The sequence below is a fragment of the Bombus impatiens genome, unplaced genomic scaffold (assembly GCF_000188095.3).
Source record: "Bombus impatiens unplaced genomic scaffold, BIMP_2.2 scf_0320, whole genome shotgun sequence".
Taxonomy (NCBI): domain Eukaryota; kingdom Metazoa; phylum Arthropoda; class Insecta; order Hymenoptera; family Apidae; genus Bombus; species Bombus impatiens.
The window spans coordinates 1,362,108-1,389,474 of NT_176739.1; the positions used below are offsets into that span (position 1 = coordinate 1,362,108).

The following is a 27,367-nucleotide window of genomic DNA, read 5'->3' on the forward strand; positions in this document are numbered from 1 at the left end:
AAAAATTAAAAAATTATAATATATTGTCACTTACACATGCACTTTTATGATTGAAAAGAAATGTTTATAGACATGAAGAATTCAGTTTCTATTTCTTTATTCCGCTTTTCCTACCCATACAAAACGTATATTCCTTTCTATTCGTTCTGTATGCACAGATGAGACGTATATACAAAATGTTATGAGAATTATTTTTTCTAGTTACATTAAGAATATCTACATTTCATGTATTCAATTATTCTGAAGCGTTATTTCCGAAATTTTTCTCGAGTTGTTCGCTTTGGTATTAATCAATACTAACTATTGACAATATTTCGCATTTGTGTCCGAACAATATTAAATCTGTTAACAAAATTTGTTAAATATAAAATAAAAATGTAAAAATACCATAGTCGCGTAAAATCGGCCATAATTTTAATGCTAAAGTCTGAAGGATAATTTTACATATCAAATCTTACTAGTTAAATGAATAGTTTCCACTCATCATAAGACTTGATTAATAATATATCTGTATTATTGTTCGATTAGCGAAGAAAATAAATTAGTATATACCTAACAACAAGCCACCAGGGCTTATCATCACTTATCACATACCATAGGTTTCAGGCTTCTAAACTCTCAGTCTATGTTATTCATTTCTCTTTGTTTAATGCTTGAATAAATTCCTCGAGTTTCTCTTGAATTTGCCTAACACGTTCTGAAACGAGATAAAAGTACAAAAACATAGAAATCATAGTCAAATTGATGTATATGTTTAAGGTAGACTATTTTCTGAAATTATCTATTGAAATGTATATCACGACATATTTTTTTAATAGAAACATAATGAATAAATTTTGTACTTAATCAAAGAAATTTACTTAAATTTGATTAAGATGCATGATAATAAAAGAACATACTTAATTCTTCGGCTAAAGTGACCCGTCTACCAGTCAGCAGTTTCTGTTTCATTTCATTATCTTGACTGTAATCTTCTAATACTTCTTTTATTTCTTTATCTAACCTACGAGCTTCTCGATTCATAATTTGTTGTCGAAGTGCATTGGCAGTAACCTTCAGCATTTGCTGAATCCTCCAAAACAAAACAACATCATTGCACTCCATCTATGAGAAATATTAAAGATTGAAATTTCCAATGAAAGATAAAATATCAAAAATACTAAGCAATTTTTTTATTACTATATGCACTTACTTCATTTTCATGTCCAGTGTGATAGAGATAATATCCTTTCTTGCAATCATACGCCCTAGCCAAGCTTTGTTGCAAGAAAAATCTCCTATATACTGGATGCCACGTTTCTCGAATGAATTCATTGTCGATTTCCAAACCATTTCGCTGCACGTTCTTCCTAATTGTCGTAAGTTCATCCTGAGTAAGTGTAGGAGTATGTTTCTGTGAACAAAAAGAAGATAAAAATAATTCTTTTAGATTATTATTATTTAGATTATAAAGTGATTATGTCTTCTTACTTTGTCCGCATAAAGAATTTTATCTAATTCGTTCTTCACAGCTGAACGTTTCTGTTGGTCATCACTCTGACTCTGCCAATACAGCCATCGTTCCTTGCGACCTGGACCCAGCATGTCTCTTAAAATTTGTTCCGTAGCTTGCAATTTCTCTTTAACTGAGGTTTCTAGAAAACGAACTGCCTGATCCCAATCACGTTTATCATTCACACTTCTATCCTCCAAAGTGTTCAGTTGAATAACTCGCAGCATTTCAGATGCCTAAAGAGAATTTTTCATTACGTATCATTTCAAATAAAAAGGATTAAAAAATAAAAGTTAAAAAATTTACTTTTTCTTCCCAGTAATGTCGCCTCATAGCTTCGTTAACTACTGCATTTTTTAGATTGTCAAATATATCATCGTGATCTGGACTAAGTTTTGCCTGATTCATGAAATGTTGAAATTCCTGTTGCAAGCATTCCCAACCGCTTTCGACGCTTCGAGATGGTAATTGCTGTTCAGCCCACTGACGAAGTTTTATGTCGACAGTGGTATTAAATGTGCCTGTATTCGGAAAAAAAGAAAAAAGATTAGATTAATTGCTCATGAAAGAGAATTCCATAATGGTGTTGTGAAATATACTTGGACTTCCGCTTTGAGCCGCGGGTAAATAAATGTTCTCGAACACGTGCATGCTAACTTTGTCCCAGATTCTAACCATTAACACCTCTTCCCAGTGTCTAGGTGAAACTTGAGACAGATTTATAATTTCGTCCAGAATCTCCCCTCTTGCTCTCTCGAAAAGTTCATCTCTATCTAATTCCCTTAATCTATAAAAATATATCATTTCTTTCAATGCTAAGTAATTTAATTTTTTTATAAATGGTAAACTCGATAAAATATGAAAGTTTATACCTTGGGAAATTATTTTTCCATTCTGTTTCAAGATTAAATCTAGTGGCCTTAAATGCATCTGCTTGTTGTTCTACAGTCTCACGAACCATCTTCCAAAAACATTCTGCAACCGCGAGACTCAAATTTCTTGTTGTAACTTGACCTGACATTACTAAGCCATCCCTAGTAAAAACCATGAAAAATATATATATGTATATATAGCCTTGAAAGTTACTCACGAAGTAACTTCAACTAATCAATTTCTGTTGTTGCAATATAATGCAGTAATACAGCATTTGATACAATAGACCATAGAAATAATTATTGCCTAGTGTAGTAATATTATCATAATTATTCGTCAATAAATCCAATATAATACGTACTTAAAGAGCTTCGAATTTCTAAAGAATTTTTCTTCATAATCTTTGATCGTTTGTATGCTATCATCCTGTCTACCTCTACCAGTGACAACAGCAAAGTAGCCCAATGCTTTCATGGGGAATAGTTTGCCAGACAATATTTTACGAACACGTTCTGGATTGGCCAAGTTCTCTTCTGCTAAATCTACCTACCGATGCCAAAATATTAATAATTATACTGACTTATAAGTCTCGTAAGCAATATTATACCTTAGTTAAAACAAAAATGGTTCGTTTGCCGGAAGGGTCCATTTGAGAAACGAGATCCGTCACATTGCTCCTTTCTGCATCCACGGAACCATCTTGGATACATAGAATGATCGCATTAGGGTTACTCATATATTGTTGAGTCATTTGTCGAATAGCATCTCGCGTGTCTTCCGCCATGTCAATTGTAACTGTCTGTTGCAACAATTTCACAAATTTTACGCTTCTTAGAGAATAGTGTGGCAATTATCTTTGATACAAATTATCACTTACGCTGATTATACCAGGCAAATCGACGAGAACCATACGCTGAAGGCCTGGACCTTTCACAGTCATCGAAATCACATCTGGACTAACTGTCTTGCCATTTTTAACACTGTTTTTCATACGTAATTCTACTTCGCGTCTTAGCTCAGCTAATTCTGACTCTTTCGTCAAATCGAATTCTCTTGAACTATCTTTGAATTGAGCTATATGATAAGGACCTTCACTTAAAGTAACTTTCACTGGAGCTCTTGTCATCATTTCGCCACCACCTCTAAATCAAAAAATAAAAATTGCAGAGTTAAGAAAAGGGATAAGTTTTAGTGAATAATTTAAATTTTTTTATATAACTTTTATTACCTAGGAAATATTCTTGCTTGAGCGATCATTTCTAATACAGATGTTTTGCCAGAACTTTGATCACCAACTACTACCACTCTTGGTAAATGATCAGCAGTAGAATAAGTGCTATCATAATCATTAAGTTCATCTAAAACGTCGCTGTACATGTCGATCAAAGATTTCTGGAAGAAATTATTTAACATTGACATACAATTTTAGACATCAAAATTCTATAGCTGCAATATAATTACTTTTATTTTTTTGTTACTCATTTTTTGACTTCCACGTAGTAGCATCTGCTTTCGAAGCTCTTTGTTTTCTCTCTCTAATCGTTCAAGTTCACGTTGATACCTTAATTGTATTTGCATTACTTCTTCTTGCATAGCGTTCAACCGCTCTTGTGACTTTTCTGTGGACGAAATGGCGAATATGTAATTATAGGCTTCTAGAATGATGGAGAAATGAATTTTAATACACTAACATGTACATACGAGCTTTCTTACGTTCCTCTTCGATATTGTCGTTAGCTAATGGGCGAGCAAATGCGACAGTATTGTTCACCACGTGCTGCTTCGCTTCTGTATAAAAAAATGTTTAAGTATTGATTTGATGTTTAAGTATTGAGTGATGATTAAGTCTGTTTATGATAAAGCAACAGTAGCACTTTACTCGTATAAAAATTAGTTATTAAAAATTAAGAATTGTGACAAAGTGATTCCAAATGAAATATGAAATATGTATTAAATAAAACCAATAAATCATTGATTAATAGTATTTTCTGTTTGATGTATGAATTATTAATGGAAAAATAATTCTAATTCTAATTCAACAATCTAATTCAAAAACACAAGCAAAAAACAGAAATTGAAAACAAAAAAAAAGGTCTGTCCCATTCAGTATTTACCACTATATTTTTATTCATTTCAGGAAAGATCTACATTTTAGCTTAATGCATCAGGATTGTTACAATAGAGCTTCATTTGTTTAAAGGAAATTTTATAATATAATATTAAAATTTGCGAGGGTTTAAATAAAAATAAAGAAATCTTAAGATAATAAAGAAATCTTGATGTTTAAGCAAAGGAGTGAATAAATGTATGATATATAATAAGTGTATAAAATGTATGAAATAAGATGTATATAGAAAAAAGTTTGTGAAGTCATATTCTAATATATAATACTGTAGTACTATATTACTTGTATTACTATTGCATTAAATGTTATGTTACTTATATAAGCATTATATTGCTTCTAGGCTTCTATGTATGTTTCAAAGTTTAACAAATGTTAATTAAGGTAAGTATGTAAAAAACACTAAATTGTTATTTGCCCATATCTTTTAATGAATGAAGTTCTACTGTATGTTAGAATTGCCTGAAGATGACTGATAAAAAAAAAGAAAAAAAATGCTGAATGGACAGACAATAAGATATTGATAATCCTGAACATTTTACACACCTGAATAAAGTTGGGATACTATTGTTGAGATTGCGTCAAATATACCTGAACAGAACAGACCAGAATGATACATTTCTAACTGGATATATACACATAATAGGCATGATTTTGACAAGCAATGGTGGAAAATGAAAATATGAGGAAATAAATTGTATTAAATTTAATTCATTTACAAAGTCATAAATAAAATATGATTTTATATATTATTTGCATGCTTTTGAATAACGAGTTGGAGTATTTTTAATTGTCATTCATATTTCTGGGATACTTAAGCAATTTCATTTAAATTAATGGGAAGTAGAATAGCAGTGGAAAAACAAATATTAGCTATTATATTAAAATAGGTAATTATCCCTGAAAATTAGTAGAATAAGAAAACGTCAGGCAAATTAAAAAATTAATGGGTGATGGGAAAAAGCTTCTGGCTTCAAAAATTTAGGCATTTTGCAAGGACGAACAAGGACCTGCATTTAACTCACGATTAAAGGAAATATCCACACCTGGTTGGATTTGATCAACTTCAGCTGCCTTGATAGCATCATCCAGTCTTTGATTGAACCACTCTTTGTACTCTTTATATTTAGCTTCGCCAAGCTGCTTTATACGTGGATCTGTTTATGTTTGTCCATTTTTTATGCCTCTAATTTCTTTTGCCTCACGTTTTCATATATTTAAATATTTTTCTACAATTTGATACTTACCAATTTCAATCTTATCTGTGAAAATATTTTTAACCGTCATAACTGATTCACGTAAATCTTTCCACTTTTCTTCATTAGGAAATACATCATTCAACCAACTCATATCTGGTATAATTTCTTTCCATTGTTCATATTTCTTTAACAGAAAATATTTTTATGGATATAGATCATGCATGAAATTATTGAAGTATTTTTATGTTAATGTTGTTAAGTACCTTCTGTAAAGTCATTCCACTACCAACTGCACCACCCAATAGAAGATACCGAACTTTTAATGCTCCTCTTAATACTCTTCCAATAAAAACTGCATATGTCCGATTAGGGTTTCCAAAGTAGCGTATATGTGGTGATGCTAGTAATGGCTGATAAACCTTGTTCATCTTGCCAGATATTAAATGTCTTGCACTAAATAGAGGTAAAGGATATCGTGATGTCTTTGAAATTAGCACAATCCTATCTCTGCAAGAAGAAACATTTAATGTTCTAGTTAAGAACATACAACTAGTACATTTTCATTATCTGTATCTCAGACAATACAGGAGTAAAGAAATATTAAGCCAAGAATTAGGAGAAAACGCCTCATTAAACAACAAGATTAAGAAATGAAAAGAAATTCTGACAGATTTATAAAATTGACTAGTTCTTGAACTATAACCTAAAAGTTATAATACTTGGAGCTTAAATAACGAATGTAAATAACGAAAGTATAATGTTTATGAAATGAAGTTTTTTTTGTGTTTAATGTTCTTACCCTATTTTACCACAAAGAATTTGTTTCATTTTGCAAGATATCCTTTGAACAGTGAGCTAGGAAAAACAATTACTAAAATATACTTTTTGGGGATATATATACGTCATATATCAAATTAATGGTGTAAAAATTCTTCTAAAATTCAGTGAAACGAGACGGTTCTGTTAATAATTCATGCTTTAGTACTTCAACCTATTCTAACGCATGCAGACATTACAAAGAGGACACACTGTTTTGGCAAAGCACATGCGTGGAAATATGTGGATCCTTTTCCCTTTACAAATAGCGTGGATTCAGTTCTAAAATTCCACCAATCAGATAATTGGAGCGATAAAAAATCATAAAGGAGTAAGTCTAGATTTAGGTTAGGTTAGTATTACAATCGTAGCAATTTCAAATTAAGTTTATGATAAACATCAGAAATCAATTTTGTAATTATTTATTAAATAAATTGTCTCATTTAGTTAGGATGACGATTTGTTATCTCTATATGCACAGTCGTGAATGTATTTGACTTCAGCCCGCGTTCTTCACAGATATAAATTTAGAATTCAAAATCGACCAATCGAATAAAACTTTCAGAGCATTTTACAAATGTTATAAAATTGTTAATTTTCAGGCTTCGAGTTTTTCGTTATTTTACGAAAAACAAATTTAAATTGAAATTTTTTGCGATACATTTTTTAAAGGAGTAATTAATTTACACACTGAGTACTCTGTTAGCATTGAAGATATATTGATAAAAAAATTCTACTAATTTTTCATTTATCACCTTTTTTCGATTTCTCGTAAATTTTTAGGTATTCTGTACATGCAAGGTACAATGGACACATTATATTTTCTGCTCCCATAAAGGAAGCGTTACTTTTATATAATAACAGAGGTTCTTCACTTTTCCACAATATGCAGTAACGCAGAAATGATTCTTTAATAATTTTATTTTTCCTTTGCAATCCTTATATTACAAAACATACTTTTCCAGACACATTGAAAATATGCTCTATTTACAATTGGATTGTTGTCTAGTTTTGTTTTGTGCTAGCCATCATGTCGCTGTTGTTTCTCCGGTTGTTCGTCTTTATAGGAATAATAATAATATATCTATTCGCATAGGCTCTCGTATAATAATATGATTATGGCAGTACATTTACATTAAAGTCTATGTCATTATTTTTTTCTGCTTTTTGTTTTAATCATTTCTGTTATACATTCAATTATCTTCTCATATTTTTATATGTTCATATTTATATATATATAATCTTTTGTCCCGAATATATATATGTATATATATATATATTCATATGAAATTCTACGTACTTAGAATTATGTGCATCAACTAGGCGTATGAAAGGAAAGTTCTTTTTCTACCGTTCCTTTATCATTTATAAGCTTTTACTCTTAAATACGTAACGATCATCATTCGATCATCGTTGATGCCGCGATATGAGATCTAGAGGGGGGGGGGGTGTAATATTCGAACGCATTCGAATGAGAAAAAAGAACAAAGATTTCACATATTAAACGACTAAACTGCGCTAAAGCTCCTTCGAAAATGGATTTCTATTCGGGCAATTCTGGAAAAACATGCCGGGCGACAAAAAACAGCCGACATTACAGATTTCTTCTTTATCCACCTTCCCTTTTTCGACTACCGCGATATGTACGAATCACAAGAAGCCGGCAAAAGCACGCTACTCGATTGGACCCCAGTTTACATCGTCCTTTTTAATAAATTAAATCAATGTATGACATTTTTCTTCCTTCTAATATTTTTTTTTCGCCTGATTAATCTTAATCTCCCTTTTAATTCGTTTCTCATCACCTAAATATCTGCTACTTTAACTAAAACATTACAAATGTCCCTAGTATTGTCTAAAGGTGCTCTTAATTATTTTTTTCAATTTCTTTTAATGTTCGCTATTTACTCACATTCAGTCTAAATTAGATTATATTTATAATATTTATAAGGGCATGGAATTATTATATTTTTAACATAATACGAGCTAGCCTTTTTTAATTATTACTATTATTATTATTAGTGTTATTATTAGTGTTATTATTATTATTACTATTATCATTGTTATTATTATTAATGCCAAGCTATGTACAGGTTGCCATTTTGCTTTTTTCTTCTTACACACCTTGATTACAACACGTGACCTATTTTCCATTGTTTCAAAAAACTTGACACACACTCGTCATTTCGATTCACGTTACTATATAACAATATATATGACCGAAAGAAATCGGAATTTCTTCTGGCAGTAGGTCACATTATATCCACCGTACTCGATGGAACAAATAAGCGTCGATTATTGAACGTTTGCAGTACTACGTTCTACAAACTATAAAGAGCATCAACTATAAGAAAATAAAAGAAAGAGGAAAGAAAAAATAAAGAAACTAAATCTTCGCGTTATCTCGTATACTTGAAAAAAAATAAGGAGGAAATATGAACAATTATAGTTCTGACTCTTCTAGGTTATAAGATATAGTCTCTCCCCTAATTGTTTCAATTCTAAAACTCTCGCTCAAGATACATTTCTACATTCTTCATAAACCGATTACAAACTGTCTCTTCGTTGTTGTTTTCTCAACAAAAGACAGAAATTTGCTGACTCAGATTTACATTACTATCTAACGTTCCTTTAGCTACCTTAATGAAAACCTATTCTGTCTCATTCACTCGCGAGCCTAAGACTAGTATCAAAAGATCCGATTACGCTACTTCTGGTTAGAAAAGTCTTTCTTCTAATCATCTCGACTGTCATTCTGCAATGCGTTATTAAGAAAATCCAGTTCTTCTGAATCCACTTCTAAGTCCTTTAGAAAAACAATGATGTACTCTCTTCAGAGTCATTTGGGAAAAATAGTGATGAAATGCGTATCAAAAGTTGCCTCTTCGTCTGCCTTTCTCTCTCTCCTCAGTGTACTTCTTCATTTCCACATGTTACAAATGTCACCATACTCCTCAGAAGCTTCTTATAACTGTATATGTGAACCTGATTATAAAACACATGCTGATCACCTAGATTCTGTGAGATATCCAACTACACTGGCTGGCTCTGAAAAAAGGAACTCTGTATTCCTCATCCTGTTTCTAGTCAGTCAAAAACTGTTGCTCTTGTAATTCATCCTAGTTATGAACCTAGTCATGAAACACGTATCAAGAGGTGCTGTTTCTGTGTTTTTTACTCTTCGTCCTGCCAGGCTCAAATTCATCCTCACTCCTCCTTCGTTTCTCCTTTAACTGTTTTTCCATAGCAAGCATGGTAATCATCCTCTTATGCGAGTCACCGACGATCCAACCATGTTGCTCTTGACGATCATCTTCTTCCTCTTCAACTGCGGGAACCACTTCCAGCATCTCTTCTTCATCACTAGAACTGGACCAATAGTACAGTTGATTAGCAGCTGCCCTTTTTCGTCGACCAATGGCTACTCCAACTCCTTCTTCGACTTTATTCCAGGATTTGGTTGTCTTTAATTCCTCATCATCAGAATCTCGCTTACCACTCGAGGATCTACGTTCTTTGTCTTTTGATCCCTTTGAATCTGCTCTATTCTTCCTATCAGTGTTAGAGTTTTTATTCTTTCTACCTGCTGTGATTTTCTGGTCTGATTTTGAGGCCTTTTTTGGCTTTGTTGGAGACTTGGAATATTTCTTCTGTTTCACAAGAGACTCTTGATTATTTCCAATTTCATGATTGGTTTCCATCAACGTGGACTTGTTGCAATTATTCTCTAAATCACTAAGTCCTTCATGATTATTCTTGGCAAACATATCTTCATCTGTCTTGGCCTGCTTTTTTTGTTTCTCCTTAGTTTGATGTTTCTTTTTCTGTGCTGCTTCTTGAGGCATTTTGTTTTCTGTTAACTCAGTGTTCTCTGCTTTCTTTGTACCATTCATGTCTACAGTATTTTTTGCATCTGTAATATTCTGTGCAAGGGACTCCTTCTTCTTTCCAACCTCTCTCAGGATCTCCTCCTCTATGGCTTTTTGTTCTTTGGCTATCATTTGTTCATGCTTCTTCTCTATATACCTCTCTTTCCTCTTCTCCTTTGACTCCCTCTTTTGTTTCCTTGGCTTATCATGATCTGACTTATCACTCATTTTCCTATCCTTTGGACTTATTTCTTCATCAGAGCTACTGATCTCTGCTAATAATCCTTGTTTTCCGATAGCGCATTTCCTCTGTCTCCTGGTGGGCTGGAAGTCCATTAGTATCCTTTCTTGTTCTTCTTGCATCTTCTTCAACTGTTGCTCCTTCTTTTTCTTCGACTCCTGCACCTTTCTGCTCAGGAACACATGCAGTGGAAGATTCTCGGATTCCTTTTGTGGTTTTTCGTTACTTGACAACTTTTCTGGTAAGGCTAAAAGATCGTTGTCAGGCTCCTCCTCTTGTTCCTCTATAGGAGTAGGAGACTTTGCCGCTGGCAGAGGATCAGAATCCTCGATAGGATTGAATGTTTCATTCTCAGGTTCTGTTGTCATCACTGGATTGATATGCTCCTCGGGCTTAGCAGGCCTGATTGCTTCACCGTACCTTGCACTTAGGGAGTTCTCATTGTCAGCTTGATCTAGAAGGTCCAAAGCTTCCTCTAATGGGATCAGCTCGCGCTCACTTTCCTGCGTGTAATCTGTCTTGGCATCAGTCTTCTCCCCTGGCAAACTTGGGCTCTTTACCCTGAACTCTTCTGCGATCTTTGGTGGTTCTACGGGAGCCGAGTCTTCCACGTCTGATTCAACAATAGAACTGTCTTCTCTATATAGGTCATCCATTTCAAAATTTCTCTCATACTGATTCTCAGTTTCGTCGTCGCTATTCCTAGGTTCATCCAGATCTTTTCTCTCATCAATAATCAGAGGATGATCGGACATCTCCGATTCAGATTTTTTATTATCACAATCATGTTTGGGAGTGTCGTTCTTTAAATCCTGGCTTCTCCAATCGTCTACGTGATCTTCGTTATCAGAGGAGTATTTGTTAACTAATTTTTGAATCTGTTCCACGTTTTCCAATTCTGTTGTCTTCTTGCTGCTCTTCTTTACTCTCCTTTGCCTTCTGGACTCGTAGTCCGCGTCTCCATTTTCATACTCACTCTCCGAGGAGGTGTATAACTCTGCGAAAATATTTTGCTTCCCTTTTGAACACGTTCTTTGACTCTTTGAAATACCTACACCAACATCCTCAGTCTTCACGGCAGTTCTATACTCATCAGAGCTGTCATTCTCGTACCAAGCATTCCTAGTCTTCTTTTTAGGATTTTTGTTCCTCTTTTTCAGTTTGGAATGCTTCAAAGATTGCTCCATAGGCCTTTTAGTTTTCGTTGGTTTTCTTTCCACGAACTCATCCATGGGTCCAGTAATTTGTCTCTGTTGATCCTCACTCTGGAAGGATTTCAGAGCGCCTTTCGTCTTTGGGGCAAACTTCTCTAACTCCTTAAATTTCCTATCAATCATAGATTCGAGTCTGGTACTTAGGGCATCGCCAGTTTTTCCATTCTCTAGAGTATCTCCAATGGCCTTAGACATTAATCCAGCCACGTCCACCTCTTTAGTTTTCAAGCAGCTCACTTCATAGCCTGGCCTACTCCTGTAAGACATCACACTACCCAAGTTAGGCTCTATCTGACTTTCCTCCTCGTCGAACTCATAGACATCTTTAATTCTATCTGACACGAACTCATCTTTTCTTTCAAAGCCATCACGGCGTTTCTTCCTTTCGGCCAAGCCGCCATGCTCATTACGTCGAATCAGAGGGAAGTTCTGGTGCTTCTTCGTCTTTTTAGTCTTCCTTTGTCTGTGAACATTCAGTTCTCTGAGAGCTGCTTCTGTTTTTGACTTTTCTTGTTGTTTTCTTTCATTCATCTCTTTCTTTCTTTCAAAGAGCTCCTTGATGGGGTTTCTGGACTTCTTCTGAAGATCTTTGGACATGGTTATGGGATTTGGTTCCAGAGGTGCATCTTTGTTTAGTGGAGTAGTTTTTGCAGATTGAACAGATTCTTGAGATGCTACGTCCCCGGATGTAGATGTTGGGGCTCTGGCACACGCTAGCTCCGCTAGAACCTTCATCGGCGTAGATCCACTGTACACAGAATGATTTTGAATATTAGGTTAGAAAAAGCGAAATTACAATGATACGTAATTCGGATGATAAGGATTGCGGATGAAATGGTTTTGTAGTAAGTGTATAAATGTAAGTAAATTTGATACCTAATTTAATAAAGGCTATATTACTAATTTAATATGCTATATTACATATTTGTTATTATATAATTTAGAAAATAAATTTGACAAAATTAATTTACAGCAAATCTAAATATTTGTTCAGATTGAACGTCAGTAATTAATACTCTTCTATTAAGTTTCATTTTGATAATATTTTTATTAAAGGTTCCCATTTGAATATCTTAACTGAGTGTCATACTAGTTCATAAACCCAGTAAACTGACACATGAAAATTTTTATAGGATAAATCCTGTCTCAAAATCCAGTCTCATTTATTACACGCAAGAATCGAGCCATATATCAACATGACTATTATATGGCAATAGATTTACAGCCACCTGGAACATATTTATCCTTGCACGTTTCCTATTCCGAACCAGGGAACGGCCAAGCCAGGCTAGCAAGAGAAATGCACTTTCAGCCGGAGTTTCCATCGACTCTGAATCGTTGTTTGGCCAAATAACGAACATCAGAACGTATATTCCCAGCGTTGTTATGTGGAGATACCTCGCCGTTGGTGGGTGGAGTGACAGGCTCAGATCAATACTTAACAGGAACGAATAGGGAACCATTCAACGAGACACCGGTGTCTTGTAATTTACAGATATCATGCTGTTTCGACACTTGGCTAGAGACTCTTGACGGTTTCAAAGATGTCAGCGGTATAACGATGAAATTTGGTAGCTCGTGTTAGCGGAACTTTTGGTATGTAGGATTCTTTAAATTTTAGAGAATTAGGTGTTTAAAAGTTAAACAATTCTAAAATTTGAAATTTAGAAAATTTAGATATTTAGGAATTCTTAAAAACTTTTTAATTTTAGAGTTGGCGAATTAGAGCTTATTAAGTGGAAGCTACCTATTGCAAATTTTGTTATCTGTAAATATGTTTAATAATATGTTTATAATAAAATTCTTATATCTTTAAAAATTCGTGATCTTAAGGACGTTTAAGGAATCGTTCGAGATTGAATGTATAATGTGGCAAAAGCACAAGGAGGCTATTGTTGGACGACAAAAGGAGGATTCGGTATAATGTTCATCGACGTTCAGGGGAATTCCACAATGGCAGCAATGACGTATCGATGATTCGTCGGACAAAAACAAGGAATTATAACGTGGTCGTTCAAAGGCGCAATCAACAGGTGTGGAAATGAAAAACTGGCTTTGATATTCGATCTACTGTATGAATTGCAATTTTTGCTGCAAAAGATAGACACTTCATTCGATGTATGTATGTAGGTATAACGAACGATTCACTGGCTGCTCGACATCGTTCTGAAATCTCCTTTCTCTATAAAACGATTGTGAGACTGCTTTAAATATGTTGTAAAAATCCTATCGAGTATCGGTTCGAAAAACGAAACACGAAAAGGCCAATAATTGCTACTGTAAGCGCCGATGAACGCGGTTAAAAAACTCAACGAATATTCTATTTACTTGCATCCATTAACAGTCAATGTTAACATAGAATTTAATTTTTCATTTATTTTTGTATATAAAATAATCGTCTGACACGTAATGGAACAAAAAATCAGTGAATTCCTATTGTATGGAGTCTTTTGGACTCAGGTAAACAAAATTCTCCTATTATATACATTCTGTGTATTTTTGCATTTGTCAATCTTTCATAAATGCACGAATATTCACAATTCATTAATTGACGGTAACCAGAATTATTGGCAGCTTTCATGTTCTTGGCAAATTACTCACTTGTGATCATGTTTTTCGTTGCTGTGCAGCAAATTGGATAACGCCTTGTCCAATAAGCCACCCAGAGAAGAATTCATTTTGCTCTTGAGTTCTGAAGAATCCAGGTTCATCTTTGCACCATGCTCCTCCTGTAGTCCTCTAACATGCAAAGACTCATTGTAGCCTCCATTGGACAAATTTGTACCAGACAAGTGTCTCTGATCCTGCAGAGAGGAGTACGAGTTCCTCAGCATGTCATGTTCGTTGTTCTTCGACGGATGTTCCCCGCGTATAATCTCATTACTGTTTTTCTGACCAAACGTGCTGGCTATCAGGTTTTCAGACTCTCTCATGCGTTGCTGGATCTTGTCCCTGAGTTTGTTGTTGTGCTCAAATGCAACGTCCAGACTGTCCTCGTAGCCTAGATTGTCAACTCTGGACATGTCGGGGCTGGCTGATCTGCTGGAATGCTCGCTTCGTAGGTTTCTGCAACCCCGTTTTGGGTAGTCCCTCTCTCTGGTGCTGTACATCTCTTCACCCAATAGCTGCAATAGAGCAGATTGGTGAATGATCGCTTGGAAGAATTCTGGATGCTCTTTGTATGAGAATCTGGGTACCCTATGATAGTTTCTGCTTTCTACTAGATGCTTGCTTGCAGAGTCGACCATTTGAAAACGCTGTGAGACTAAGAGTATTTTGCTGGCCTTGATTAGATATCTAAAGCTAGAGAATGGCTATCTGAATATCCAGAGAATAATCAGGAAGCTATTATTTATGGTTACAAAGAAGGCCAGTACAAAGAATCTACTGTTTAACTGATCAAAAGTGAAGCTGTTGGAAGAAATTAGGACCTAAAAGTGAGATACAGAGGATTGAAGATTAACCAACTATTTTGGAATTGGCTACTTGGAAATGGGCTACTTTGCAGCAATTAGAACATAATTTTCAGCAATATGCTCCAGATACTATCAGAGGATAACACATTGATCAGTAAAATTAAATCTACTAATAGATAAAATTTCTTTCAAAAATTGGTTTAGTTAGGAAAGTAGTTAGTGAGGATAGAGGATGTGGAAATTTTATTCTTGTGCAAATAACGTTAATATGAATAGGTAGTGTTATTAACGCCAAGCTGAACCTTTTTCTATTAAAAAATAGAGATTTTGCAGAGAAAAATGAATTTTAGGAAAGATATAATGCATTTGAAGATAGGATAAAAATTTGTAGAATGATTAGAGATATTTAGTAATAATGCTCAGCATTGGTTACTTGCATTTTTATATCCAAGACATTAAAAAACATCATATCTGAAGGGACAAGTTTCGGAATTACCATACACACTAAGAAATGTCGAAGGAATGAGAGAACTACCTTTTGCATGCATACTGAGAGACATTGTCTGTATAAAGCTGGTTCATAGGTCCTGCAAACATTACCACAATAATGTATAGAGTATTCCCTTCTGAGAATTTCGTGTAAGGGTGTAATCCAGTTTATCTTAATTCTGAAATATTTACGTACCAATTTTATCCTAAAATGACTGTGATATTAAATTTAATGCTACAGTGTCATATCCCGTTTTAAGAAGAAATTTAATAATAATTTAATATTTTTGTACACATATTAATATATCATCGATATCTTTGTAGTTTGTGTAATATTTGTTATTTCATTGAATTTACTTATTATTTATGTTTAGAAAACACCCCTACAAATAAACATTCTGTAAGCATGTACAAAAGAAACTGAGAACCGCAGACTGAGCTGAAAGTTGAACTTTTTCAGCTACTACATAATATAAGATCGCCAAGCCAAGCGAATAATAAAAAGAAAAGTAAGAAAGAGAATAGTGCATGCAAAGTGTAGGCTTATCAATGAAGTAGTGAATCATATATCTTAAACAATAGTAAATAAATTATGTATCCCTTCAAAAAGCTATCAACTTACCGTACTGTTCCAAATTAATTTTTTAGCAATATCGATTTTTTTAATTGGCTGATTTAATCAGCGTTATCAGCAGCTGATAAGAAAGATCTATTGATAAAAACATGCAGAATACACAGAAAGAAAAAATATTGCAATTAAAATAAGAATCAAGATACTTTAATAAAATATGTTAATTCGCCATTTCTTTAAATTTATCAATTCAGCACAGATACTCAAACAAAGCCAAATCTGCCCTCCTATAGATCCTAATACCTTTATTATATCTGAAATATCCGAAGAAGCATGCAAAACTTCAATTAATCTAACGAAATACTCACCTGGTTCACGGATTCCAAAAGACTTCCCAGGCTGTTCTGGCTTTCGACGTCTCTCCACCGATCCCTGGGTCCCCTGAACCCTTGCTGCTGCTCATCCTTCCTATGGTAACCTTCGTTGTGATCCAGTTTGATCTTTTTAGCTCCCCTAAGCTCATTCTCAGTGGTGGCTTTCAACCTGGAGCAACACTCGACAAACAGCTCCTCGTCGAAGTTCAGAACTTTGCCCTGTCTAGGCTTCGTGGTCTCAATCTCTTGAGGAACATCCAGAGCGTTGTCCTCTATCGCGTCAGTGGGTGCAATAGTGACTACTTCGCTCTTGTGGCTCGAAGAGGGTGATCTAATGACGATTTTCTCACCAGAGAACTCGCTGGAGCTTCTTTTCCTAGTTGCAGTCTCGTTGGTAGCCAAATTTTCCTCTTCTTCTTCATTTTCACTGTTGGAGCTGGTCTCTATGGAACTTCTAGGTGTTCCACAGAACAAGGGAGAAATTCGCCTGTGGCCCATGTCCTCGTCTTCTTCACCGTCTATGTCAGAATCTCTAGTGGTCTGCGAGTTTCTGTCCATACTTGGAGACCTGTTCCTCACGCTACTGGGTGCTAGACTGCTGCAACTTTGAGAAGATTCCAGATCAACAGACATTCGGCTAGTGAAGGGGTCTCTCTCAAGATGAACCTTGGTGAAATTGTCCTCCTCGTCGCCTGACTCCTTAGGATTCTTCGAAACTCTTTTCTCTACCACCAGATCTCTCCAATCTTCCTCTTCGTTTCTACCTTTACTTTTTCTAAAACCTGTCAGCTTTCTCTTCTTGATCGCTTTCTGATCGTCTTCTTCTATGGCATCTTCCAAAGGCACCACTTTGGAAGAATCTTCGTCATAGTTGAAGGACCCATAGCCACTGTCTTTGATCGTCAAGTCAGGCTTGCCTTGATTCCTCAGTCCATAATTTGGCTCCTTGTGTTTCAATGCTTTCTGGCTCTTGTCAGCATTGACGTCAGTAAAATCGTCCTCAAAGGTCCTAGAAATTAATTCTTCTGCTCTCTTCTTGCTGAGTCTGCACTTGGTTGCTGGTAACAATAAGAAGTAATTATTTGAAGCTTCTGCATCATGTGTTTTCTTAATATTGGAGCTGTTCTTTGATTTTGTGTGTTTTCTAGATCGATGCTCACCTTGGTTCTCATAGGTTAGATTTCTCTCCTTGGCTCTGTCCGAAGAAGAGCTCTTCTTGGATCTTTTTCCAGAACGTTTCTTGGGACTAGAAGGTATAGAGGATGAAACTGAGTGTCTTTTCTTGTCGCCTGAGTCTTTAGTCTTTCCTTCGTTGGAACTGGAAGATCTGAAGCCTGTTCTGGAGAGATCTGAATCGTCTTCTGACTTGGACACCCAGTCGTTCAGTACCTCCTTAACTTTGTCTGTCTTCTCACCGCCAAAAACTCTGCCAAACACACTCTTCACGATTTTGCTCTTGTTTTGTGATTCAATTTTGTCCTCATTTTCACTGTCGTCGCTTTCACTGGTCAAATCGGCGATCTTGTTCCTTATAGAAGACTTCTTGCCTCTGGATTTCCTGTAGTTGTCCTTGTTAGAGTATTTGTGGCTCCTGGACACCTTTTTGCTCGGATTTTGACGATCACTGGTGCTCGATTTTCGACCACTACCAATTATTGATGAAATTGCCTCGCTGTTCTCAGACTCTGATGAAATCTTGGAGTCCTTGTCAGAATCCTCCGCTGTTTTCGATGCTTCTGGCTCACATTCTTCCTCTGATGCGATCTGCTGCTCTGCTTGTTCGTCATTGGTATTCAAATTTTTGTCAGAATTTTGGTTGCCAATTAATTCATTTGTGTCTAAAGAATTATCATCCATATCAGATTTGGTGGCTTTAGGGTCGCTATTCTCGACTTCTTGTTTCTCTTCAGGTTTTGGCTCGTTGTCAGAATCCTTCGGGAATGTCGTGGAAGACTCTCGTTCCTTTGTTTGCTCTTTATATATCTCCAATTTTTCTTCTCTTTCAAATAAAATTTGAGACAAAGGTTTGTCAGCTAGACTTGAGGATGACGAAACTTCATCATCATCCACTGACTGAAAATACTTGATTTTGTCCTCTAATAATTCAATTCTCTTCTCAGAAACTTGTTGTTCCTGTACTAACTGTTTCAAATTTGTTTCTTCCAAAGACTCTGGCTCAGGATAAAATTTATCGATTTCTAACTCCTCAACAATCTGTAATTCATTAGATTCATGATCATCTTCATTTTCTAATGTTGCAGAGATAACTATACCATCACTTTTAGCAGAATTATCTTCCAACTGTGAATCAGGTACTAAACGCTCTAACTTTTCATTAATATCAAATGTTTCAGCATAATCGAGTGATTTTTGATCATCTGTGGTCTCTGAAAGTTTGGCCACATCATTGAACACTAATTTATTCTGATCATCTTTAGATTTGGAAGAACTTTTAATAGTTTTATCTTCCGAACTGTTTTCTGTTTTTTCAAAATGTTTCTTAGCCCGGCCTTTCTTGGATTTACCATGGCGTTGTGTTTTGATCAGTTCATTCTCGTTATCATACATCATTTTCATACTTTCTCCTTCAAGGTTTTGTACTTTAGAAGCGTCCAACTCATCAATACCTTCAAAATTCCTTCTTTCTGCTTTTTGATCTTTGCACAAGCTTGAATTCAAGCGTTGATTAAATTCCTGTATTTCTGGTTTGGAGTAATTAAAACTTTTAACTGACTCAACTTGTATACTGCATGCACTTTCATAGTTTTTCTCAGAATTGCAATTAACATCTTCAGATTCCTTATTAAATGTGCTTGAATAGTCTAACTCGTAGCTTTTATTGTTCTCAGAATCAACTTCTTTACAGATTTCTATGCTGCGTTTGTTTATGGTAAACTTCAGACTCAAACGTTCATGTGACTGATTTTCTACATTATCTTTATCGTTTAACTTATCTCTCGAAAGATCCTCAGCCTTTTCCTCGGAATCTAATTTATATATACTATCTTTCTCCACGATTTTGTTTTCTTCTGTCCTCAGCAGAGCATCTTTTATTTCCATATCCATATCCTGGTTTTCCTGCAGCCTGGGACCACAATCTGAACACTGTTCTTTGAAATCATCTTCTTTCACTCTTGGAGTATCGGTTTTTGATTCTGAATTGCTCACGGCAGAATCTTCAGATAAACCTTCTGAAACATCCTTATAATCCAAATTAGACTTTGCTTTATTCAAGTGCGAAGACTTTGCAATTTTAATGGACATATTCTCACCCATGACAGTTACCAACGTCGAATCGGCTGAATTTTCCAACTCAGAATTATCTAAAATAATTTGTTCATCAATCAAGCTTTTCTTCTTACTTTTTTCTTTCTTCTTTTCATGTTTCTTCTTCTTTCCAGCGTCCTCCACCTTCTTGATCTGCATTTTTATAGGCGTCGATGTGGATTCTGGCTCAGGAGTCACTTGATCGGTGAGAACATACTCATCATGGCTCATATTTTCAGTGATCTTACAAATTTCTTCATCCAGTAGTTCATCTTCAAGGATGTGTTGATGGGTGGTCTGAGAATCCGTCAAAGAATCCTGTTCGAGTTGATTGTTATAGCAAGGATCAGTCTTAACTGGTTCTAAATCTTTCTGAGTAATAATGGATTCGGAAGGATTAGCCTCTTTCTGGTCATCCTTCAGCTCTAAAGACACATTCATAGCTTCATCAGCTGATTCAACTCTATTTTCGTCACTAGAAGTATCATTTTGACCAACGTCTTCCATATTTTCAGCGTCCTCCATACATGTTCTGTCTTTCTTAGATTTGGCCATTTGAAGTAAATGAGACTGAGACTGATTGTGCTTCTTTAGAGAGCTCTTCCTGGTGAAGCTGGTAGTACAAACATCGCAGAAAAATCTGGCAGCTTCCTTCGTCAACTTCTTCCTCTTCTCCACGATTAGAATTTCACCTGTCTTCTTATGAACTACCACGTAATTGCCTGCTGTTCTCTTCTTTGGCTGAAAGTCATCCTGAACTTGGGAGAGACCATCCAGCTTCGTGTCCACCTTATCTTCGTTTTTCAGTTCGTCGTCTTCGTATTCCTCGCCTTCTTCCTCGTCGATCGGCGTTTTAGAATTTTCAACCACCTCTTCCTCTTGTTTTTCAACGCTCTCTTCCGGTTTTTCATCAAAAACTTCGTCCGAGATGACTTCCTCAACCGGTTTCTCTTGTTCAGTCGACGGTTTTGGTTGTAACTCCTCGCTAACATCGTTCTTTGCTGTCTCTTGATGCGGTATACAATCCTCAATGTCCATTGGGATATCGAAGTCATCCATCAAATAGAACTCAGCAAAGAAGGATATGTTTTTCTTGGCTCTTCTTTTCAAACTCTGTCTTCTGTGGATGTTTTTCTCCGTATCGACAGATTCTGAGTCGGTCACAGAGGTATCTGTTTGCACGTCTTCTCGAGACTCGTAAAGCTTCTTCTTCTTAGAATAACGTTTTTTTCTGAAATAACTAAAATCACTGACGCATGAGGTCTCTGACAAATTATCTGCGCTCTCAACTCTTTGATTTAGGCTTTCCTGGCCTGACAAGTCCTCAGAAGACAGTTGTTTTCTCTTCGAAGATCTCGTTCTACTCATTTGTTCGGTTTTACCAATTAGATCTATGGAACCAACAGAACTAGACCTTTCTAGGTCTACGTGTTCACGAGTCGAACTCCTAAAGCTACGTTTTTTGCCTTCAGAAGAATTTCTCTGGCAAGAACTTTCTGACTGCTCCTCTTTTCCAGCCAAACTTCTGCTCGCCTCTGGGTACTCTGCGTTGCTTGTTTCAGTTTCTGGTTGAGAACAGTTGCCCTGAGTGTCTAAATTCTCGTCGATGATCGACTTTCTCTTATACGTTCTTTTCTTTGTGTGCTGCAACACTTCGGTTACCTCTGGGACCTTGAATGGTTCCAGACTTGCCGAAGAAACTTGTAAACTAGTCAGATCGTTGGAATTCTTGCTCTGATCTTCAATTTCTTCGATGAGTCTACTCGTCCTCAAGGATCTTCTAGGAGGAAGTTGATTTGTCGTTGTGGATTCAAGCGCTGCGGTCTGCGTGTGCATCCTGGAGTCAGAATTTTCTTGAGAAACGGTGCCTTGTGTCTGTGTCTGGTCAACTATCAAACATTTCTTCTTTCTTCCACGCTTCTTTGGCACTTTGGGGACAACAATAGGTTCTTCGATCTTCTGTGACTCTTTTTGATCATTCACTGGAGGATTTTGAGTGACTTCTTCTTTATCTGTTGCTCGAGTCTCCGTATTCTTGAAACTAGAATCTTCTGTTTCTTCTTTCAACTGTTCTACGCTATCTAATAACGTTATCTGTTGCGTTGGAACTTCGTTTTGCATAGTTTCACGTTTTTCAGATGGTTCTTCCAAAGGCAGTTCAGGATTTTCAGTTGGGACAATGGTGCTAATACTGAGAACAAGATTACTTTCGGATTCCTTCGAAGTCTTCTCGTCGTTTCTCGGTTGTATCATGGATTTCGTCCTGAAAGATTTCCTTCTGGGTCCTCTGCTATTCTCAGATGCTATTTCGTTTACAGAAGATTCTGTCACTTCAGTAGACTCCACTCTGAACATCGTTTCTTCTTCAGAGGTTTGGCTTATTTTCTCTTCCTGTTGCGATTTCCTCTTGGAGGACCTTCTAACTGGAGATTGAATTTCTAAATATTGATCCACAGCCTCTGTAACGGAATTTTTCTTTCCAGTTATTTCCATCGAATTCTTTTCTTCGTTAGTCACATGAACTTCTTCCTTATTTTTCGTTACACTTACACCTTGAAGTGCATCTTCTGGCTTATCCTCTTCATTTGTTGCATGTTCTTCTAAATTTTCCTTAGAATCTATCTTCAGCTTCTCAGTACTTTCTTCAGAGTCTTCAGCTGTCTTAACATCATTAACAATCCTATTATCCTTTGCTTCGACTTTTTCACTTATACTTTTCTCCTCACATGGTACCTTGTCTGCATCAACTTCAGTAGACAAGTCGTTTTGAACATTTTCTTTGGTAGAAGGCACTTGCTTTGATTTTTCGATTAACTTTATCACGTCAGCCAGATGTAGTTCCTCAGAGATCAAACTCTCCTCAAAATTCCCTGCTGGCTCGGAGGATTTCCTTTTATTCTTCTTTGGGGACTTCATTTCCACTGATCGTTTCTTAGATTTTCTTTTCACTTTGACTTCTTCAGTTACGTCTTCACATTTTTTCTTTTCTTCTTCCATAGTTGACAAAGACACATCTGCAGAATTACTTACTGGAATCTCCAAAACAGGCAATGAAATTTCATTTTTAGTAGGGCTCGTTTCAATAGAAACGGCTTCCTCCTCTTCCTTTAGCTCATTAGTACAAGCTTCTCTTTCTTTTAAAGAAGTAGTCTTTTCATCTTCTCTCAGCAATGTAATTTCAATCTCTTCATCGGCAGCTTTTCTACTGCAACTTATATTCGATTCATTTTTTATTTCTTTTTCATCAGAATTTTCTACATTAGACTGCAACTCTTTGGAAAATTCTTTCGAAACCATCTCTTCATTTTCTATAGTAACATCTGTTTTCTCCAAGCTTTTGTTCAAACTATTAGGAACTAAACTATTCTTACAACTCCCACTAGTCGCTTCTTTAATAGTTTCCTGTCTAGTATCTCCAATCTTCTCTGTTTTTATTTTCGCTTTCGCTTCGCTTGAAGTCTCTGTGTTTTCTGACAAACCAGGCCCAACTTCGTCCAAAATACTAGTAAGTTCGTCAGCAGCTGTATCCAATAGAGAACCAACTTCACCTTCTAATAAAGCATCCTTCTGTTTAGCTATTTTTGAAACTATTTTCTCTAAGAACGATCCCTTTCCTTTCTGTTTCCTTCTGGACAGATCTAGAATAATGTCATTAGCTGGTGACTGTTCTTTGGTGTCTTTAGAGGGAGATTCAACCTTCTGAACCTTTTCTACAGATTTGTCCAAGTTCAGGTCCTTACTAGCTGCTTCTAAAACTTCAACTTGCTTTAGATCTTCGTCAGAAATCTTCTCAACACAAGAGATCTCCTCTACTAACTTATCAGGATCATTTGTGGCTTTTAAAACAGTGTCTTCAGAAGATTTAATACTTTTATCTAAATTTTGAGTCTTGCTAGTGGCATCATCAGTCTGTGGTGTGGAATTCTGGGGAAGTACACTAGAGTCCACACTATCCAAGGAAGTCTGCATGCTCAAGACACTTGACTGAGACTCGACAGGGACGTTCATGCCCTCTGTAAGAATTCCAATTACGTTATTTAAAGACCTTTTGGATGCTCTTTCTTTTCTGGGTCCCCAGGACTTCCTGGGTCTGCCAACTTTCAATTTTTGAACTGGTGCGGGTCTTTCCAATGAATTTTCCTTGCCACTGTCCATAGAATTGCTCATTTCCACCTGTAAGTGATTCAGATTCTCGGTTATCTTGGTTGTTTCTTTGTTCTCTGAATGATCAGATCCTTTGGGTTGCTCTTTCTCATTTCTAGTTATTTTCTCACTTTCTTCTTGCCTATCCTTGGCAACTTTCGTTGCTCCTATTGAAACGGCCCCTTTATCATCAGAATTTGCTTCGTTCTGATCCATTGAATTGACTTCATCATTAACTTCAAAAGAATTATTTTTACCAGTTTCTTCATTTTTTGTTTGGGACACATCAGTGTTCTTTTTTTCTGATGTCTCATTGCTAGATTTAACTCTACCTCGTCTCTTTCCAAAAGTATTCTTCTTGAAGCTGAAGTCTGTCTGTTCATTCTGGATCTCCGCTTCGCTAGTATTCAACAACGACCATCTAGTTTGCCTCTTGTCAGCAGCCTGGACAGTCATGTCAACTTCAGACTTGGTTTGACCATCAAAAGACGTCTGACTGGAATTGACCAATGATTTGATCTCACTGGACATACTACTGCTTCTCCGTCTTTTGACTGCTGTTTTCATCTCGTTCACAGCTTCTTTGATCTTGTTGCATTCATCTGAAACTTTCTCATCCTTTGAAGCAGTTTTGTCCTTCCTATCCGTGTTCCTCAGCGATTTTCTTCTTTTCGCATCGAATTTCTCTTTGTTCGTAGACGCGTCTGAGATGGATCCTGAATCCAGCTTTCCTTTTTCCAGTTCTAAATCCTTCCGCGGTTTGATCTTTGCCTGATCGAATTTAAATTTAGACACTGGTTGCCTGAGACAGCGTTTCGAAGTGGCAATCCTGGATGTCAGAACCAATTTGGTTAGCAGATCCTCTTTATTGTCTGAGCCTATCAACTTCTTCACCTCAAAGGGAACGTTCTGTATCTTTATAGGGCTGTCATCGTCAACAACTTTCTCTAATTTCGCCTTAGCGTTACTCCTGGTCTCCAACTTTCCTTCTTCCTTTTTCTGTCTCACTTCTTTCTTCAGACCTACTTCTTCCGCATTCTTCGCCATATTTTTCTTCTCTTCCACATTTAGAATCTTTGCAGGAGCACTTTTCCTTTTGAATTTTTCTTTAACTACACCTTTAGCGCCTTCCTTAGAAGCTTCAGTCTTTGTATCGACGCTCTCCACGCTCTTATTCAAATTCTTCGTTTCATTTTTTGCTCTCCTGCCTTTACCCTGTTTCTGATCCTTCTCTTCTTCTTGTAAACTGCTCATAGCATCACTTTTCTCTCCTGAAACTTGACTCTCCTCTTTCTTGGGACTCTCCTTGTCTTCCAGGTTCAAACACTTGCTAGTCAGACTCTTGCCACGCAGGATCTTTTCCTGGCTAGAAGCTGACGTAGCAGGAGATAGGATAGGTAGGTCATTCGTAGTAGTTTCTGAAAATTCCTCAGAATTGGATGATACTTGAACAGCTGGCTCCAGCGTCGGCATCTTGTCGCTGTCAGAAGACAATCTGGTTGTCCTCTTCGGCAACTGGTCGCCATTCTTGCACTTAGAAACTGCTCTTAATTTGGACCTAGTGATCGACGACTCTGGACTAGTTTCGCTGCTCCTTATCTTGGTTATTAAACGACCAGAAATAGGACACCTGATCTCAGGGGACTTTTGAGGGGACAGAGACTCTTTGTTAGGATTCCTGGCAAATTTTCCATCCTGGGTCCTCAGCTGTGACTTTGCCTTGATGGAGGCGTTCAAAGAGGCTACAGGATCCACCGGCCGCTTCCTCTTAGGTGTAGTTTGAGTGGACAACTTGTTCTTTAGGCTGAGGGACTTCGCTTCCCCTGGACTAGCTTCTGTTCCATCCACATCTACCTCCTTCTCCACATTCTTAGGAGAAGCTTTGGTACTCTTTAATATCTTCGTACTCTCGTTAGATGTCTCTGCCTTCGTCTCAGACAGGCTCTTCAAAGCTGCTCTAGCTTTAGTCTTCAAAGTTGTTTTCTTTACCTGGACCAAGCTTTTCACAGCTCCTTCTTTCGTTTTCACGTTTCTTCTTTTACCCAACACTCTGGGACCTCTGACCATCTTTGTTCTACTGCTCCTTCCGTCTGGCACATCGCCTTCTTTGATAGAAGACGATCCTTCAGCCGGTTTCTCTTTGGTTTCTTTCTCCAAGTCGTTTTTCTCTGAGCTGTCGTTTCGTCCTTCGTCGGGATTCTTGTCATCAGGAGTGTAGTTCTTCACCACGCTCTCGATCACGGCAGAGATGTTGTCGATCCGACAGCGATTCCGTTGGATCGACTTCGCGTTCTTCAGCAGCTTGTTCCTCAGGGCAGCTTTGTTCCGGGACATTCGAGAGGCGCTGGAATTGTCGCCGACCATTCGTGGTCTCGTTCTGGATTGCACCTGTACAAATGGCAAAGCCTTCGTGGTATTGTGTGTGTGTGTGCGCGCACCTCGGTGAGTGTATTTTTCTGTGCTCTCTACGGAAAGTTAGGGGAGTTTTTTTTTGGTGCAACCTACGGAATCAACTGTTCCCGTGATTTATGGAAGCTTCTTGAGCAACACGTCACGGGGATTATTATGGTGTATTTAAGTTGAGCCCTAAGGGATTTGCTACTTTACTTTGAGCAAAGAAGTTTTTGGTTTGTGGATTCTTTTGTTTGAAGAAGTAACTAAGTATTTTTTTAGGTCTGTGATTCAATAATCCTCTAAATCTGAAGTGTTTGAAAATTCAATACTAACTAGAACAATCAAGTCCGAGATCTTTTTTATAAATCACCTCTTAATAAAACAACAAATTCTTCAACAAAATCCTTGTATCTTTGTACTGAACGCATTATAATTCACAGTGCTTGTATCCAGCAAATAAAACCCTTAACGATTTCTACTTTTATCTTAACAAATTCTTGTATCTCTCAGCATAAAAAGAAAAAGAAGAAAACACCAAAGTTTAATATTTTGAATACTCACCAATCCTAAATTCTCTGTTCTAGTCCCTAAAATTCCTATTCTGTGTCATCAGTACCGTGACCCTTTAAAATTAGTACCTCCAGCAGTGCTCTTAAAGATCAACCCTAAGTGTTTCTAGTTCTTACAAAATTTCTAAAGGCTTTTTAACGAACAAAGCAGTATAATTCTAAAGTGTCGTAAATCCTCACCATCCCTGCTGGTGAAATCCTTAAAACCCCAATTCCACATCAATAACACTATACGTAACATTATGCATGTTTCTCTTATCCTAATAAAAATCACTCTCGAAATTCTGCGCTTGTTCCACGGCTGGTCGATTCGAATTA

At 36.5% G+C, this 27,367-nt stretch overlaps 2 protein-coding genes and 1 long non-coding RNA gene across 10 annotated transcripts in view; 1 reads left to right on the forward strand and 2 right to left on the reverse strand.

Moving 5' to 3' along the window:
• Positions 1-80: 80 nt before the first annotated feature.
• On the reverse strand, positions 81-7,066 carry LOC100745096 (dynamin-like 120 kDa protein, mitochondrial). 7 transcript variants are annotated; one of them, XM_003489317.4, is made up of 18 exons: positions 6,486-7,062; positions 5,950-6,193; positions 5,735-5,870; positions 5,534-5,644; positions 5,034-5,078; positions 4,067-4,153; positions 3,827-3,984; positions 3,594-3,757; positions 3,243-3,507; positions 2,973-3,164; positions 2,727-2,911; positions 2,365-2,526; positions 2,092-2,279; positions 1,799-2,013; positions 1,471-1,728; positions 1,193-1,393; positions 900-1,104; positions 81-697 (listed from the first exon to the last, which is right to left on the reverse strand). In XM_003489317.4, exons 1-18 carry the CDS (start codon positions 6,512-6,514, stop codon positions 633-635), a joined length of 2,910 nt encoding a protein of 969 aa, XP_003489365.1. In that variant the 5' UTR covers positions 6,515-7,062; the 3' UTR covers positions 81-632. The 7 variants fall into 7 exon arrangements, 6 of the variants coding, with proteins under 6 accessions (XP_003489365.1, XP_012240699.1, XP_012240700.1 ...); XM_012385276.3 differs by having other exon boundaries at positions 5,513-5,644; XR_004461677.1 differs by having other exon boundaries at positions 595-697; positions 1,193-1,422; positions 5,513-5,644; positions 6,486-7,066.
• A 339-nt stretch (positions 7,067-7,405) lies between these two features.
• The window catches only part of LOC100745294, an 81,768-nt gene continuing 61,806 nt past the window's right edge, over positions 7,406-27,367 (reverse strand). The window contains exons 7-10 of one of the 2 annotated variants that reach the window (XM_012385274.3): positions 17,837-26,474; positions 16,671-17,734; positions 14,428-14,951; positions 7,406-12,574 (exon numbers count right to left, since the gene is read on the reverse strand). In XM_012385274.3, coding sequence (XP_012240697.1) covers positions 9,652-12,574; positions 14,428-14,951; positions 16,671-17,734; positions 17,837-26,474 — 13,149 coding nt within the window. In that variant the 3' untranslated portion in view covers positions 7,406-9,651. Of the gene's footprint in view, positions 12,575-14,427; positions 14,952-16,670; positions 26,475-27,367 lie in introns of both variants that reach the window. The other variant, XM_003489319.4, reaches the window with a different exon arrangement.
• LOC112212816 lies at positions 12,781-14,417 on the forward strand. The gene is made up of 3 exons (XR_002946645.2): positions 12,781-13,422; positions 13,660-13,859; positions 13,957-14,417. It is a non-coding gene; the product is annotated as an uncharacterized LOC112212816 (long non-coding RNA).